At 40.1% G+C, this 15,116-nt stretch overlaps 1 protein-coding gene across 3 annotated transcripts in view; it reads right to left on the bottom strand.

Annotated features, from left to right (window-relative positions):
• Nucleotides 1-2,187: 2,187 nt before the first annotated feature.
• LOC117870443 (P2Y purinoceptor 8-like) overlaps nucleotides 2,188-15,116 on the bottom strand; it is a 47,467-nt gene continuing 34,538 nt past the window's right edge. For 2 of the 3 annotated variants that reach the window (XR_004643983.1, XR_004643984.1), the window contains 2 exons: nucleotides 4,465-5,845; nucleotides 2,188-4,035 (listed from right to left, as the gene is read on the bottom strand). Coding sequence is in view for 1 of the 3 variants with exons in the window: in XM_034757606.1 (XP_034613497.1) it covers nucleotides 4,706-5,779 (1,074 nt within the window). In the remaining 2 variants the exon portion in view is untranslated. Of the gene's footprint in view, nucleotides 4,036-4,347; nucleotides 5,846-15,116 lie in introns of those variants that run through there. The other variant, XM_034757606.1, reaches the window with a different exon arrangement.

Raw genomic sequence — 15,116 nt, 5'->3', positions numbered from 1 at the left:
ATCTGCTTTACAAGTTTGATTGAGGAAAGTGTGACTGTTAATGCTGGCCCTGGTTTCTATAAGGAAAAAAGTGAACAGAAATGCGAAATATTCAGCCTTCAAGGTGCTTGGGAAAACAGAGGAGTCCTTAAAGGAAAAAATAATCTAAAGACATAATAGAAATGGAAAACAAACTTCTGTTACTTTGTATTTAGCTGCCCTGCCCTGTTACAAGTTTGGGAGCAACATTTTAAACACACACAGAGGAATCATTCTTAAAATGTGCCTTTATATTTATTTTATTAATTACACTAGGTATCTTCACAGCAATATCATACAGCAAATACAAAAAAAATCAGAAGCCTATAAAATCATCCCAAATTGTAATCAACTATCCAAACAATTAATAAACAAAAGGTCCAACTTCGTTAGAAGTCTACATTTCCCCAGAGTGAAATAACTGTATCAGCACTTCAAGCTACAGGTGTCATGTTGAGCTTATGTGGATGTATGCACACTAGCTGTGATTGAGCTAGCAAGTTGAAAATATCCGTGTAGCTAAGGTGGGAAGGGCTTGTCACCCCAAGCACATACCTAGGGTCTCAGGTGTTATGGTACTTGGCATACCTAGTTTATCCTGCTGTCCTTGCCACAACAGCTGTGCTTCTGTTTTTAGTGTGCTAGCTCAATCAAAGCTAGCACATGTATGTTTACCTGAGCTGGAAATTACACCTCTTACAGCTCAAAACGTAGATGTATCCCATGGCTCCTCACAAACCTTCTAAATGGCCCTGTATGCATGTTGAACATGAAGGGTGACAAGGTAAAACTTTGTGGCAAGAGAATATTTTCAATGGTTCAAAGAACATCTCCCCAGACTGCTCTTTATGAAAACAGAAATACGTTTCATATCAAATTACCTTCACAGCATGCACTAACAAGTCCTAAAGACTATGTACATAGAGCCAAATGCTACGTTCTTCAGTCAGACAACAGCCCCACTGACTTTGATGGGAGTTTCGCCTGAGTAGGCACTCCAAGATCTAGCCCATAGTGGTTATTTAATAGATAATGTGGTGAACAATCAACTGTCCTGGCACCTGACTGAGACATTGTCAGGTAGCACCAGAAGAAAAATGGAATGGTCTGAAGGGCTGTGTGGGGATGAGGGACAGTGCATTTTCAGTCACTTGGGACTGACCGTTTTTATTGCAGAAAGACCATTTCAGCATTTCTGAAACCATAAATCTGAGGGTCTGATCCTGCAAAGTTTTTGCAGCATCAAACTCCTTTTGAAGTGAGTGACAGTTGAGAGCATTCAGTCTCTGACAGGATTGGGCCCTAACTAAAGCAGATCAAAAAATCTGCACTAGAACTGGGGGAAATTACCAATTTTTAATTGGACAATATTTGCATTAAAAAAAACCCTGGATATTTAAATATGTAATCCAGAGCAAAATTGCTGACATCATAAGTGTAGAACACCGATTTGGTAGCAAGAATTCTTGAAAACTGATGGCTGAATAGCTCAAATAGCAAAGTGAAACCATGTGCTACTAAACCTATAAGCACATTTGCAAGACATAAATAAACTCACTGAATTTCTAGATGATGAATGTGGGATGGGTTCAAGAGAATCTGCTCTGAGTATCTCCTCAGACACTGTAAGTAAATAGAGTACATATCCAAATGCCTCAAATTCACATAATGTGCATCCTCCCGTTTTTGAGTTTTAATTTTTAAAAAATATTGTGCTTTCATTGTGTACTTATTAGTATAAATTAGTACTTTTTCTTTCTGTGGGTGCCATACCAGATAACTTCCCATGTGCTTAAAGAAAGTTAATGTGCAGTGTATTTTTTAAAGATAAGCATAGTTTTCATGGACTGCTTAAAAATATTACTGAGAAGTGACATAAAACACTTCTAGTAACTTTAGAACTATAGTAGAACTTCAGAGTTACAAACACCAGAGTTACGAACTGATCAGTCAACCACACACCTCCTTTGGAACCGGAAGTACTCAATCAGGCACCAGCAAAGACACAAAAAACAATAACAAACAAAAAACAAAAACAAAAAATCAGAGTACAGTACTGTGCTAAACGTAAACTACTAACAAATAAAGGGAAAGTTTAAAAAAAAAAAAGATTTGACAAGGTAAGGAAACTGTTTCTGTGTTTGTTTCATTTAAATTAAGACGGTTAAAAGCAGCATATTTCTTCTGCATAGTAAAGTTTCAAAGCTGTATTAAGTCAATGTTTAGTTGTAAACTTTCTAAAGAACTACCATAATGTTTTGTTTACAGTTACAAACATTTCAGAGTTACAAATAACTTCCATTCCTGAGGTTTTCCTAACTCTGAGGTTATACTGTAAATCACTAATATGCATTGCTTTTCATCTTGGTTGTAATCTCCATCAGTACTTGACTATTTGACAGGGAGGATAATAGGTAGGAAAAATCCTTTATAAATTCTAAAACAAGTTTTTTGGTTATCCAGTTACTATAACAAAGCACAGGCTAGAAGGTAGATGGTGAACAAGGCTAATGTATGGAACTATTAACGTTTGGATTGCTGAGTCTGAATCATACCTTAGATGAAAAGGCAGATAAATTTTTAGTGGTCTAATCTAGTACCTTTTAAATATTTTTTGTTCACGTTATGGAACTATCACACAGTTCACATAGCTGGTGATCACTGCTCCAGGCTAGCCAATTACTTGAGGCCTGATCCGATGCTCATATCTGTGTCAATGGTAAGTTTCCTGCTGAGCTCACTGAGAGTTAGATCAAGCTCTAGGATATTAGAAGTATTGTTGAGTTGTTTTTGCCCAGTGGTGGGGGGAAGCTTGCTTGGCTCTAACAAGTGTCATTAGCTCCTCATTTTAATAACTGTTGATATTATGCACAATTTCAAATAAAAAAATAGGAAAAAAGTCTTTTGAGATTAAAAAGAAAAACATAGATGCTGTTTTATTGTATTTCTAAGCAACCATTCGATTTGAGATATGAGGAGAAGCACGGTGTGATGCAATACCTTGGGACAGGATACTGAGGGTCTGAACATGCCACTGCACTAATATATGAGCTAGCTGCAGGAAGGTTGGTAAATTTCAACTGCCCAGTGCCTTTTTCTGTCTGTAAAACCTGTAGTCCAGACATGTAAAGTATCAAAAGCAAATGAGGTAATGCCAATATTCAGGAGACAAATCTTCAGCTTGTTTATATTGGCATAATGCAATTGAGATAAATGGGATTACTCCCCTTTACACCAGATGAGAATCTGGACCATTATCTGAACTAGCTCCTAGAGGAAAGCAAAAACACTGTCCATCAACTACATAAAGCAATACTCAAACTGACTGCAATGGGAACTGTATTCAGTACAGGACCATAGAGTTTGGCCCATTGTAAAACAAACAAACTAAGTTAAGTGAATGCCAGCTCAGCAATATTAATGTAGTGGGTCATTGTGAGAAAATTGCCATGTAAGCCATCTGCACTTCGCCTCCCTCCTTAGAAGTGTCTAGCTCTAACAGTGATGTAACCCACTCAGCAGCTGGGGCATTGATGTGGTTTAGGGTACTGACATTGGTCTTTCTTTTTTACTTCATTTTACGAGATTTCGATAGACGAAATTGAAATAAATAACTATTCACCAAGCTAACCTCTTTGAAGGTTAATGTGGTTAGGTTAGGCTGTGTTTAAATCAGGCGAGTGATACATAAGTGTTGTGATGAGTTCATAGTGGCTACACATAATGTATTCATGATAAAATGGCAAGATATATTAATTCTTTTTCTGCAACAACACAAGAAAAATTCATACCTCGATAAGCAATTAACATATTTACAAAGGCAACTCCCTGCCCCCAAACCCAGTTTAACATTATTTTCCTTTAGTATAAAAAGTGAGATCCATAACTATTTGGTTAAGCACTGAGATCTGATTCTGAAAGTACTTTTGGTTTGTCCTTGCTTTCCAATCATATTGAGAAGTGTTCAGTAGAATTAATGCTGTCTGTATCCTTGTTTGTCAGTTTTGTCTTGGATCACTGGACTTGGACTGAGAAGAACAGGAGTACTTGTGGCACCTTAGAGACTAACAAATTTATTAGAGCATAAGCTTTCGTGGACTACAGCCCACTTCTTTGGATGCATATAGAATGGAACATATATTGAGGAGATATATATACACACATACAGAGAGCATAAACAGGTGGGAGTTGTCTTACCAACTCTGAGAGGCCAATTAATTAAGAGAAAAAAAACTTTTGAAGTGATAATCAAGCTAGCCCAGTACAGACAGTTAAGAAGTGTGAGAATACTTACAAGGGGAGATAGATTCAATGTTTGTAATGGCTCAGCCATTCCCAGTCCTTATTCAAACCGGAGTTGATTGTGTCTAGTTTGCATATCAATTCTAGCTCAGCAGTCTCTCGTTGGAGTCTGTTTTTGAAGTTTTTCTGTTGTAATATAGCCACCCGGACTTGGACTGGATCACTTTCTTCCTTTGATAATTTTGGTTCATCTTACTCCTTCTCTATTTCTTCCCCGCAAGTGGTTATTGATTTTTGACATGTGTGAGATACTTGCTGTTCAATGTGGTTGGACTATTATTGCTATGGGCATTGATGTTTATCAGAATATCGTTTAAAAAAAATCCCTTTCTTTCTCCACTGAGAACTTTCTACTTCCTTCCCACATCGGATTTGAAATCTGTAGTTAAAAAACACTTTCCTGCCTTTGCAAACATACCTTAACTCCATCTAACCCTTCCATAGGCCCACTTGACATTGACCTGGCCGACATTGTCCTGCCAGAGAATAAGCTTTCCCTTCTGGTCTCCAGACTGTCAGTGAGCAGTGCCTTATGACCTATTACTTGCATGAATTTCTGATAAAATTCTTTGGATGCAAAATAGTAAATGAATGGATCTATACAGATGCTCAGGCAACTGAGGCATAGGGTGAGCTTGTAAGCAGGGTAGAAGCTCTTTTGGAAAAAGAGACGGCTGATCATGTGCACAAGTAGAATAAAGTTATTAGGGGCGAAGCAAGTAATGAATACCAAGAGGACAATTCCAGCCAGGTATATAGACCTAGTCTTATTCTTGCTACCGTGTTTGCCAGAGGTCTGAATGAGCTTCCGAATAGTGCCAATATAGCAGGCTACCGTCACTATGAATGGGATCAGGAAGAGGAGAACAAACAGCGTCAGAAGAAAGGTTACCCATGCTATAAAATTGGGCAGCATGTCCCATTTGAGCACATCGAAACAAGTTATGATCCCTAGTTGTTCTACTTCATAGGTCAGATCTGTGCTCGCCAGTGGGTATAGGGCCAATAGCAAAAAGGCCCACATGCCCAAGCAGGCAGCAAGTGCATATCTCTTTCTTCTCCACTTGATTAACTTCATGGGATACACCACTCCCAAGAACCGCTCTATGCTGATGCAGGTCATGGTGAGTATGGAAGAATACATGTTTGAGTAGAACATCACTGTGACTAAGCTGCAAAGACTCTTACCAAAGATCCAGTTGTTGTTCTTGATGTGATAGATAATCTGGAAGGGAAAGCAGCAAGCCAGGGTGAGGTCTGTGATGCTAAGGTTAATCATGAAGATAACTGAGGGTGTCTTGGGTTTGATGTGGCAGCAGAGCACCCAAAGAGAGAACACATTCCCAGGGATGCTGATGAGGGCCACCAAGGAGTACACAGCTGGGAGGGTGATTGTAATAGCTCTGTTCTGAAGCATGGTCATTGTTTCATCATCTAGTTGGGATTTATTTCCAGACATTATGGAAAAGGAAGTTGTTGATTCTTAAAAGCCTTCTGGATTGTATCATAAGAGTTCAGTTAAAATCTAAAGGGAAAATATAAAGAGATGTCAAAACAATAGTTAAAATACATTTTCTCTGTTAATTAAATGTGAAACAATAGTATTATTTACACTCACATTTCAAATTAGTTTTGAATTGAACTGTCATTCCAATCCTCTGGAAAATATTAAGTGTGAAATCCTAGCCCTATTGAAGTCATGGCAAAACTGCCATTAACTTCAGTGGGGCCAGGATTTCACTCCCAAATTCTGGCTGCCCTTTACCATTCCCACTTTATATTCCTGTGTTTGTCCAACAACAGTGTGGGGTCAAAGGTGTGAATGCACTGCAGCCAAAGAAGAGAAAGGGAAATGACAGATCAAAAGTTAACTCTGTGAGACAAGGTGGGTAAGGTAATATCTTTTATTGGACCAACTTCTGTTGGTGAGAGCAATTTTCGAGCCACACAGAGCTCTTCTTCAGGTCTGGAAAACACTCCGTATATTTCTCAGACCTGAAGAAAAGCTCTGTGTAAGTTTGAAAGCTTCTCTCTCTCACCAACAGAAATTGGTCTAATAAAAGATATTACCTCACTAACCTTGTCTCTCTTATATCCTGGGACTCATACAGCTACAACAACACTGCACACAACAATGGAAGAGCCTTTATGGTGGACATAACGGGCCCAGAATGAGGCCAAGGCTAATGCAACTGACAGCGGTGGGGAGTGATAGTAGTGTAGAGAGGCCTGTAGGACCCGCTACATGCAGCTGGTGGCAACTATTGATGAATGTTTTAATTATTATTTCTCATAGTGCCCCAAAACTTTCTAGACTTCTGCCAAAATAGACTGTTGCCCCAGAGACTTTACAAACTAAAATCAGACAAGGAATTATGAGGGGCTACAAAGACAGGAGGGAGGGGGCTGAGAGTATGAGCTCTGTATAGCCTTAAATTCCCTTATTTCTTTATTTTTTTAGAGTTAGCAGCCTTGGAATACTCTTAACATACAATAATTCAGATGCACTAAAAAGATTTGATACTAATAAGGGACTGTATCAAACAGATAACATCAGTTATTGTTATTTGTCCTTTCGGGGTTTCTAGCCACAGTGTTTTTGAGTCATGCTAAGCAATTTGAGACACAGAACAAGGCAGTTAAGAGGCAGAATCTACAAGAAACCAGAGATGAGTTTTAATATGCAATTCACATGAAAAGAAATTAACACATGCCAAGAAATAACTGTATCCCATGATCACAATTGCACAAAACCCTTAGGAGAAAATTCATCACAGATGAATTTCATTCGTGTCAGTGGAGTTACACCAGGAGTGAAACTGGCCCTCTGTTTTTAAGAGGGAATTGCCAAGTCACTTCCTGACACAACTGTTGAAGTGCAGCACGTGCAGAAGTCTCTCTCCCCACTCAGTCTGTCTGTGGCTTTTACAGAAAAACATCTATTGTAGGCTCTGATCCAGCAAATCTTTATATGGATGTGTAACTTAAAGCATGTGAGCATAAGCTAATGGCACTGTGCTTAAGTGTCCTGATGGATCAGGGCCACAGTGGCATATGACATAAGTAGGCACTGGAAGAACAGATGACAAGAATGATTGCAATCAGAAAAAAATTGCAGAAGTCTGACCAGCTTTCTCATAGACTTTAAATCTAGAAGGTAGCATTATGATCATCTACTCTGACCTCTGCATAACACATGCAGCATCTTTCAGAAAGGGAATTGAGGCACAGAGAAACTAAATGACTTGCACAAGGCCACACCAGAAATCTTTGATAAATCTGAGAACCAAACCCAGGTCTCTCAAGTCTTTGGCAATTACCCTAACCAGCAGATCCTTCCTCTTTGATTACTTTTCTTAACATAGATAAATTTAAATGGTCTAACTACCAAAAAAGGGAGTTGCCTGAAGTGGGTTGATCTAGTTTAATTAACCCTATATTGTCTGTTTTTGTTTAGTCTGTATATTCATGCTTTTCTGTACAATTTTTATGACCTCCTACCAACCACAGTGTTTTCTGTCACCTGTTGTCTAACTTAAATTGAATACATGACGTTAAAGATAATTGTAGTAATTTTTGTGTTTAAAACCATATTTGGGTTAGAGTTGGGTTTATTCATGGCATATTTTTCTTACCGCTGAAGACTTTTCCTTCAGTTATATCCTTCCAACACAATTGAAATTAGTGGAATTGCATGGGTTGAATGGGGAGAATTTGTCCCAGAACTATTTGAAATTTTAAACTTTACACATAGTTTAGCCACAAATATTCATGTTAAAATGTCATGATTGTGCTTGTACCTTGCTGACAGGTGCATTAGAAGGATCACTAATTAGACAGATCAACTGACTAAGGGGTTTTCAAATGTGGAAGAGAAAAGGGAGCAAAAGTCTCATTGCCAGTCCTCTCAATTTCTGGGTTCTCAGATAGCAAAAGACAGTGGTTTTAAGCAGGTAAGCTTCCTTTTGTCTTAATATGGACTTTTATGGAGGGTTATATGGGTTGATTTATTTCAGTTAACTTGTGATGGTAAGATGACCTGAGTCCTTATAAGCACCCTGAAGTTATAGCATAGAAGGGATTTCTTCTGATCATACTTGTCTCTGGTCAGCCACATCCCAATACCATAGCTCTTTGTAGCATAAGTAAAATCAGATTTTTCTTCTGATGTGTGAGTAAAGACGAACACCTGCATGTCAGTTCTGATGACAGGAGCTGTAATTTCCCCCCATCCAATTGGCAGTCAAATGTAAATCACACAATAACAACAATACCCTTATCCAAATGGGAAAAATAGAAAGGAGATGGGACTGTGGGCTTTCTGTCACAGTAGGGTAACACCAAAAGAAATGTCTACTTTCCTCATATGAAAGTGCTAAATAAAACAGATGGTTTTCCTCTCACACATTTGTTCTTTTTTACTTACTACATCACCGAGTGCATGTGTGAAATTTATGACTGGCACAATAAATACTCAGTCTTGGGTGAATCTACAAAGTTTTTGAGTTTAGGTTTAGACTAGATGCCTCAGACTAAGTCTATCTAAAACTAATAAGATTTCACACTGACAAGTTCTGACACAATCTCTCCCTCACTCCCAAGGAATCTACATTTCCTCTGGAGTGAGACCAGGCAACTTGCTGCTAGGTATCCTTACAGGTCTGTCTCACCAAATATGCCTCTGAGGTGGAGATAATCCGAGAGCACTGGAATATTAGAGAAACCTTGTCTTTCTTATAACAAGATAGCATAAGATATTCTTTACTTTTCCTGTAATATCTCTGACTGATCACATTGCTCTACAGCCAAAATGCATCTGACATAAATGTAGTCAAACTTTACTAATTCTGGATCACCGAGAACGAAAACTATGCTTAAAATTGTTGATTGGCTCTAGTTTTCAAGATATGCTATTGGGTCAGTATATACGACCCTTGACTTGGGAATGGCAGAGGATAAGTGAGTTATAAAGGGAAGGGATCTCAATTTAAACCAGAAATGATTAAAATACATCTTTGACTGGATCTATGAATAAATCTGACTGGGTTTGGACAGTACTTGCTTTTTAGGCAAAACAATGAATGATGCAATCTGAAGCTGGTATTGCGTCATACACGATATGAATTGCATCATGTTATTCCTAGAAGTCATGGATGATGCAATCATAACGAAGCTTACATCACTCTGCTGAACAAATTGCCCCATATCAGCTCTAGAAATCAGACAGTGTCATGCTCTCATTTGTCAGTGTTTGATTTTTGCAAAGGGATACATTTCTGTTTAGCCAAAGTGAGCAGAGATGCCTCGTACTTGTGTGAACAGTGCAGATAACTTCTGCTATGTTTGTTGGAGAGAGCCAACAGATCATACCAGCAATTGTTACTTCTGCATGGTGCCTCCAATTGGGAAAGGTGTGTCAAAGAAAAAGTGGACTGTGCATTATCCAAACATTCCATCAGCTATACGCCCAGTACCCCACAGAGAAGGACTGCCGGTTCCTGATGCACCAGAATCATTCTCACTTGAGTCAGATGAGGAAGAGGATGAAACTTCTGGTCGTGAACCATCAGTGTCACAGGACCCACATTTTCTCCCATCCTCCTCCTCTGAACCACACCTCATAACACAAGGTGAACTGAATGACCTTGTCAGGGATTTGGAACTACCCAAGAGTAAGGCAGAGCTGTTGGGCTCCAGACTACAACAGTGGAATCTCCTGGCAGGTGATGTTAGGGTTTCTATATTCCATGACCATCAAAAGGCTCTTCTTCATGGAAGGTGATCTTGTAGCCTGCAACAACATCAATGGTGTGATGGCAGCACTCAACATCGTTCACGATCCAGATGAGTGGAGACTGTTCATTGATTCATCGAAGGCGAGTCTTAAAGCTGTTTTACTGCATAATGGCAATGTTTTGCCATCAATTCCAGTTAGTCATGCAGTCCATATGAAGGAAACCTATGACAACATGGAACAACTTTTGAGGTGCATAAACTATGACCAACATCAGTGGCAGCTTTGTGGCGATTTGAAGGTTGTTGCTCTCTTGGTTGGTCTGCAGACTGGATACACAAAGTACTGCTGTTTTCTCTGCGAATGGGATAGTCGTGCAAGAGATTCCCACTACATCAAAGATTGGCCACTCCGACAGTCATTGGCGCCTGGGAGGAAAAGTTTTCAGCATCCACCACTTGTTGAATCAAGGAAGATTTTGTTACCACCCTTCCACATCAAGCTGGGTCTGATGAAGAACTTTGTCAAGGCCATTGACAAAACACAAGCAGCTTTCAAGTACCTCCATGGAAAATTTCCAAGGTTAAGTGAAGCTAAGATAAAGGAAGGTGTCTTTGTTGGTCCTCAGATTCGTGAACTTCTTCAAGATGATGCATTTGACCATGCACTGCGTGGCAAGGAAAAGACGGCATGGAAAGCCTTCCAGCTAGTGGTAATACATTTTCTCGGAAACAACAAGGCAGACAACTACAGGTTGTTGGTGGAAAACCTCCTCAAGGCATATAAAAGCCTTGGTTGCAACATGTCACTAAAGATTATTTTTTTCCACCGAACTACGGAGCAGTGAGCGATGAGCATGGCGAGCGATTTCACCAGGACATTGCAACAATGGAGAAATGCTATCAGGGCAAATGGAGCCCATCAATGCTTGCAGACTATTGCTGGACAGTGACAAGAGATGCTCCATTTAATGAATACAAGAGACAAGCCAAGAAGCGCCGAGTAGACACTGAATAGGACTAAACTATATACATAATAGTTTTTTGCCTTGTTTCATAATAAATTTTATTTATATAACCCTTTTGCTGATTTTTAAAGTGTTCCATAAACAGGACAGGTGAAATATTATCATGTAAAGCAACCATAAACACATGAAAAGACCTAGGTTTACAATTTATGATTAAAACTCTACTATCTACACAATATACATAGACATAAAATGTAAAAACTTGAATATCTTAGAAACAGTAGCCAATCAGTTGCTTTAATTGTCATATTTGAATTCAGCACATCAAAATACATAATAAATAGCACATTTTATCTCTGAAGCAGACGACTTCTCAAAAATTGTAGACCAGTGTCCTCAAAGGAAAGTGAAAGCTTGAGATCAGATAATAAAATACCTTTCAATTTACTCTTATTCTATAAGACATTTATTACAGCCTGATAAAATAAATACATCGAACTAAATAGAAAAGCTTAAACGTTAAGCAACACAGACTTTTTATTGGTTGCATATGTATTGAGGACATTGTTCCATCCCTGGAAGAAAGCCCGGTTGCCTAAATATAAGCAAACAAGGACAAAACATAATGAAAACCACACAGTTGGTAAATAATCAGCTGAGGATTTAATTCTACATGGAGCCTCTGGATCACTAGGTTGGTGACAAGGCATTTGGTAAATGAGGCACAGTATTCCAAGTGAATGAATTTCCTTTTCTGATTGTGTGTGAGGAAGATGGAGAAGTTGCAGGGAGAAGTACCATTCTGCAAGAAGAGTTAGAAATACTCAATAGATAGCTAGGTAGAGCAATGGGTTTTCAAAGGAGAAAAAGAGAAGAAAAATCTCATTATCACATCTCAGTTTCTGTTCCTGAAATATAGTATGGCCTGCTTTTAGGTCCAGATTCAGTAAAGCACTTAAATACATGCTTACGTCCCATTGAACTAAAGAATGTGCTTTGTTCAATAAGGATGGACATAAGAGTATGCTTAAAATTAAGTGTGTGCTTTACTGCAACAGGGCCTAAGTTAATAATTGGAGTGTGTTCTCTGGTTGTAATAACCTCATTCTGCTAAATATAAACTTTGGGGGTGCAGACTGAGATGTTTATTGTAAATAAACATCTCTGCCTCTGAGGGTACATCTACACTACAGGGGGGAGTTGATTTAAGATACGCAAATTCAGCTACGTGAATAGCGTAGCTGAATTTGACGTATCGCAGCTGACTTACCCCGCTGTGAGGACGGCGGCAAAATCGACTTCTGCGGCTTTCTGTTGGCGGCGCTTACTCCCACCTCCGCTGGTGGAGTAAGAGCGTCGATTCGGGGATCGATTGTCGCGTCCCAACGGGACGCGATAAATCGATCCCCGAGAGGTCGATTTCTACCCGCCGATTCAGGCGGGTAGTGTAGACCTAGCCTGAGAGTTTATCAGCCCAGGGTTTGGTTATTGCAAAGTTACTAAGGCTCTGTCTCCACTGGAGGGGGGGAAGGGGAAGGTATGTTTTCACATGCAGATAGCTAGCTTGATGTAAAATCCTAGTGGAGACAAGGCACTGTATCTTTTACCTTGATTATTTTCATCACTATACAGAGCTATATCCCCTAAGTGAGAGGCCTAGCATTGCCCTAGTCTAGCTATAGAAATAAAAATGACCTGTGCCCTTGTTTACACTAGCATTAAGATAGCTATCTCAATATGACAACACACTATATTTGCAGCAAAGGCGTAGCCAGAGAAAACTACCATAGAGACCTTGAATCTAAGCTTTTTCTCCCATAATCTGGGATAGCTACAAACTGAGGTGATGGCTTTACTTAGGCTTGGTCTACACTAAACCCCCAAATCGAACTAAGGTACGCAACTTCAGCTATGTGAATAACGTAGCTGAAGTTGACGTACCTTAGTTCGAACTTACCGCGGTCCACACCCGGCAGGCAGGCTCCCCCGTCGACTCCGCGTACTCCTCGCGGCGAGCAGGATTACCGGAGTCGACGGGGAGCACTTCTGAGTTCGATTTATCGCGTCCAGATTAGACGCGATAAATCGAACCCAGAAGTTCGATTGCCTGCCACCGAACCAGCGCGTAAGTATAGACAAGCCCTTAGTGGTTTTGCATTATTGCAATGTGCTTTTTTCTAAAGTCTCGTCTTCTGTTTTTGTCTGCCAGGTCTTCTGCGGCAGCTCTCAAAAGATGGACTTGATATGAGAGAGAGGACTGAACATACGATTGTTTCCTTTTCTATTCTCATCCTTTTAATTTGCCATTGAGTTTTTCCTGTTTAAATTTAAACATGCAAGAAGAAAACAGGATTGTAAATTGTTTCTTGTTCTACAAATTTATTATTGTTTTCATCTGTTAAAGCTTTCATTTCTGATTTGTGTCCTCTGTATTTCCCCACATGTTCTGACAGTTAAGGCAGCTCTCAGAAGCACGTGATGGGACTTATTTATGTTGGGGCTTAACTGACAACTCGGTTGGAAAGCTGAATCCTGAAAAGTGATTCTTTCAGAGGATTCCTCCTTTTTCTAGAACCACTTTTATTTCTTTGCCCTTCTTGAGCTGTGTCTCTTTTCTTTCTCTCTTTGCCCCGCATCTGGCAATGATATTTGAGGGCCCCGTCTTCACAGGATAGACACTGAGGCACCGAGCCACAAAAGTCATAGGTGTTGGGGGTAGACAGGCGTTCACCTACCTAACTTGCATGCAGGGCCTGATCCAGTAGTTGTGCTCAAAGCCCACCTACTGGATTGGGTCCCATGCAAAATCTGATATCAGCAGAAAGTGGTGCCTGGGCTGTGGGAGACTGTTCCACTGTGGAAGTGGATAAATATTTAAATAGTTATGAGGCCGGGAAGAGAGTGAGAATGATGCTGTAGCCTGGTGGCTCAGGCACTCACATGGGAGACCCAGACCCAATACCCCTCCTCCAATGACCCTTTTATTATTTATCCACACTGGAACAGCTTCCTCAGGAGGGATTGAGGAAGCCTCACATCTGACTTTCTGCTCGGTGGTTAGAGCCCTCTCCTGAGACCCTGTTCAGCTCCTTTCTTCCCATTAGCCATAAAAGTAATTGAATTTGGGTGTCCCATATCCCAGATGAGTGCTCTGACCACTGGGCTAAAAGTTATTAGGTGGGCACCACCTCCTCCTCCTCCAGGTGTTTTATGTGGAGCGAGACAGGCACCTAACTCACTTCTGCAAGAAACTACTTAGGTGCCTGACTCCAGGCAGTGGGTTCCTGTTCATGGATCACTAACCAGAGAGGGATGCCTCTCTGGAGTTAGGCACTGATCTTGGAGAGAGCCACAGGGTTTAGTGCATACCCCTGTCATTGTCATCTCCCATTGGCTAGTTTAGCTGGCTCCCTGCCTAGTATGCTGGATTTTGTGGATCACATTCTAAAGCTCCTATCTCTCCCCCATGGAGGGTATATAATGTGTTCCTGTGATTTTTCTAGGCACCTAAAAGTTATGCACTGTTATTCTCAGCATCACAATGCCTCAGTCTGTGGATCTAGGCCCAAGCCTTTTCTGAACTAATCATGCTGCTTTATACTGGGACCTCTGCTGCCATCTGCCTTACACTGTTTCCTAATGCCCGGAGTATTTTTGAAAATGTCTCCAACAATCCAGGTGGTCGTATTATCATATGGGCATAACTCTTAATTTTCAGCTCCCTTCCTTTAAAAAAAAAACAAAACCCAAAATTATGGGCACCTGCCAATTCTGCCTTCTGTGCACATGCCTGTGGATTCAGATTTGCACTTCTGAAAATTTAACACTAAATAGTTATATCCTTTCTTACCTACTATGTTTTGGCCTTTGAAGGATGAAAACAAAACCATAGTTCTTATTTTTCATTACATTCTCAGTGTAAAATCCTAGTGGAGATGGATAAGGCACTATAGTTTTTACCTCGAGATAGCTAGTTAGGGTAAGCTACAGGTGAGGCTATCGGGTTGACCTCAACTAGCTAAGTCAAGATAAAACTACCTGTGCCTTTTCTCAGAGAATATGCCAGTTCAAGCACAACCACCCACATTTGCAAGA

Source organism: Trachemys scripta, chromosome 1 (genome assembly GCF_013100865.1).
Source record: "Trachemys scripta elegans isolate TJP31775 chromosome 1, CAS_Tse_1.0, whole genome shotgun sequence".
NCBI lineage: Eukaryota > Metazoa > Chordata > Testudines > Emydidae > Trachemys > Trachemys scripta.
The sequence above is the reverse complement of the archived record's forward strand: the minus strand, read 5'-3'. Positions and strand labels throughout refer to the sequence as shown.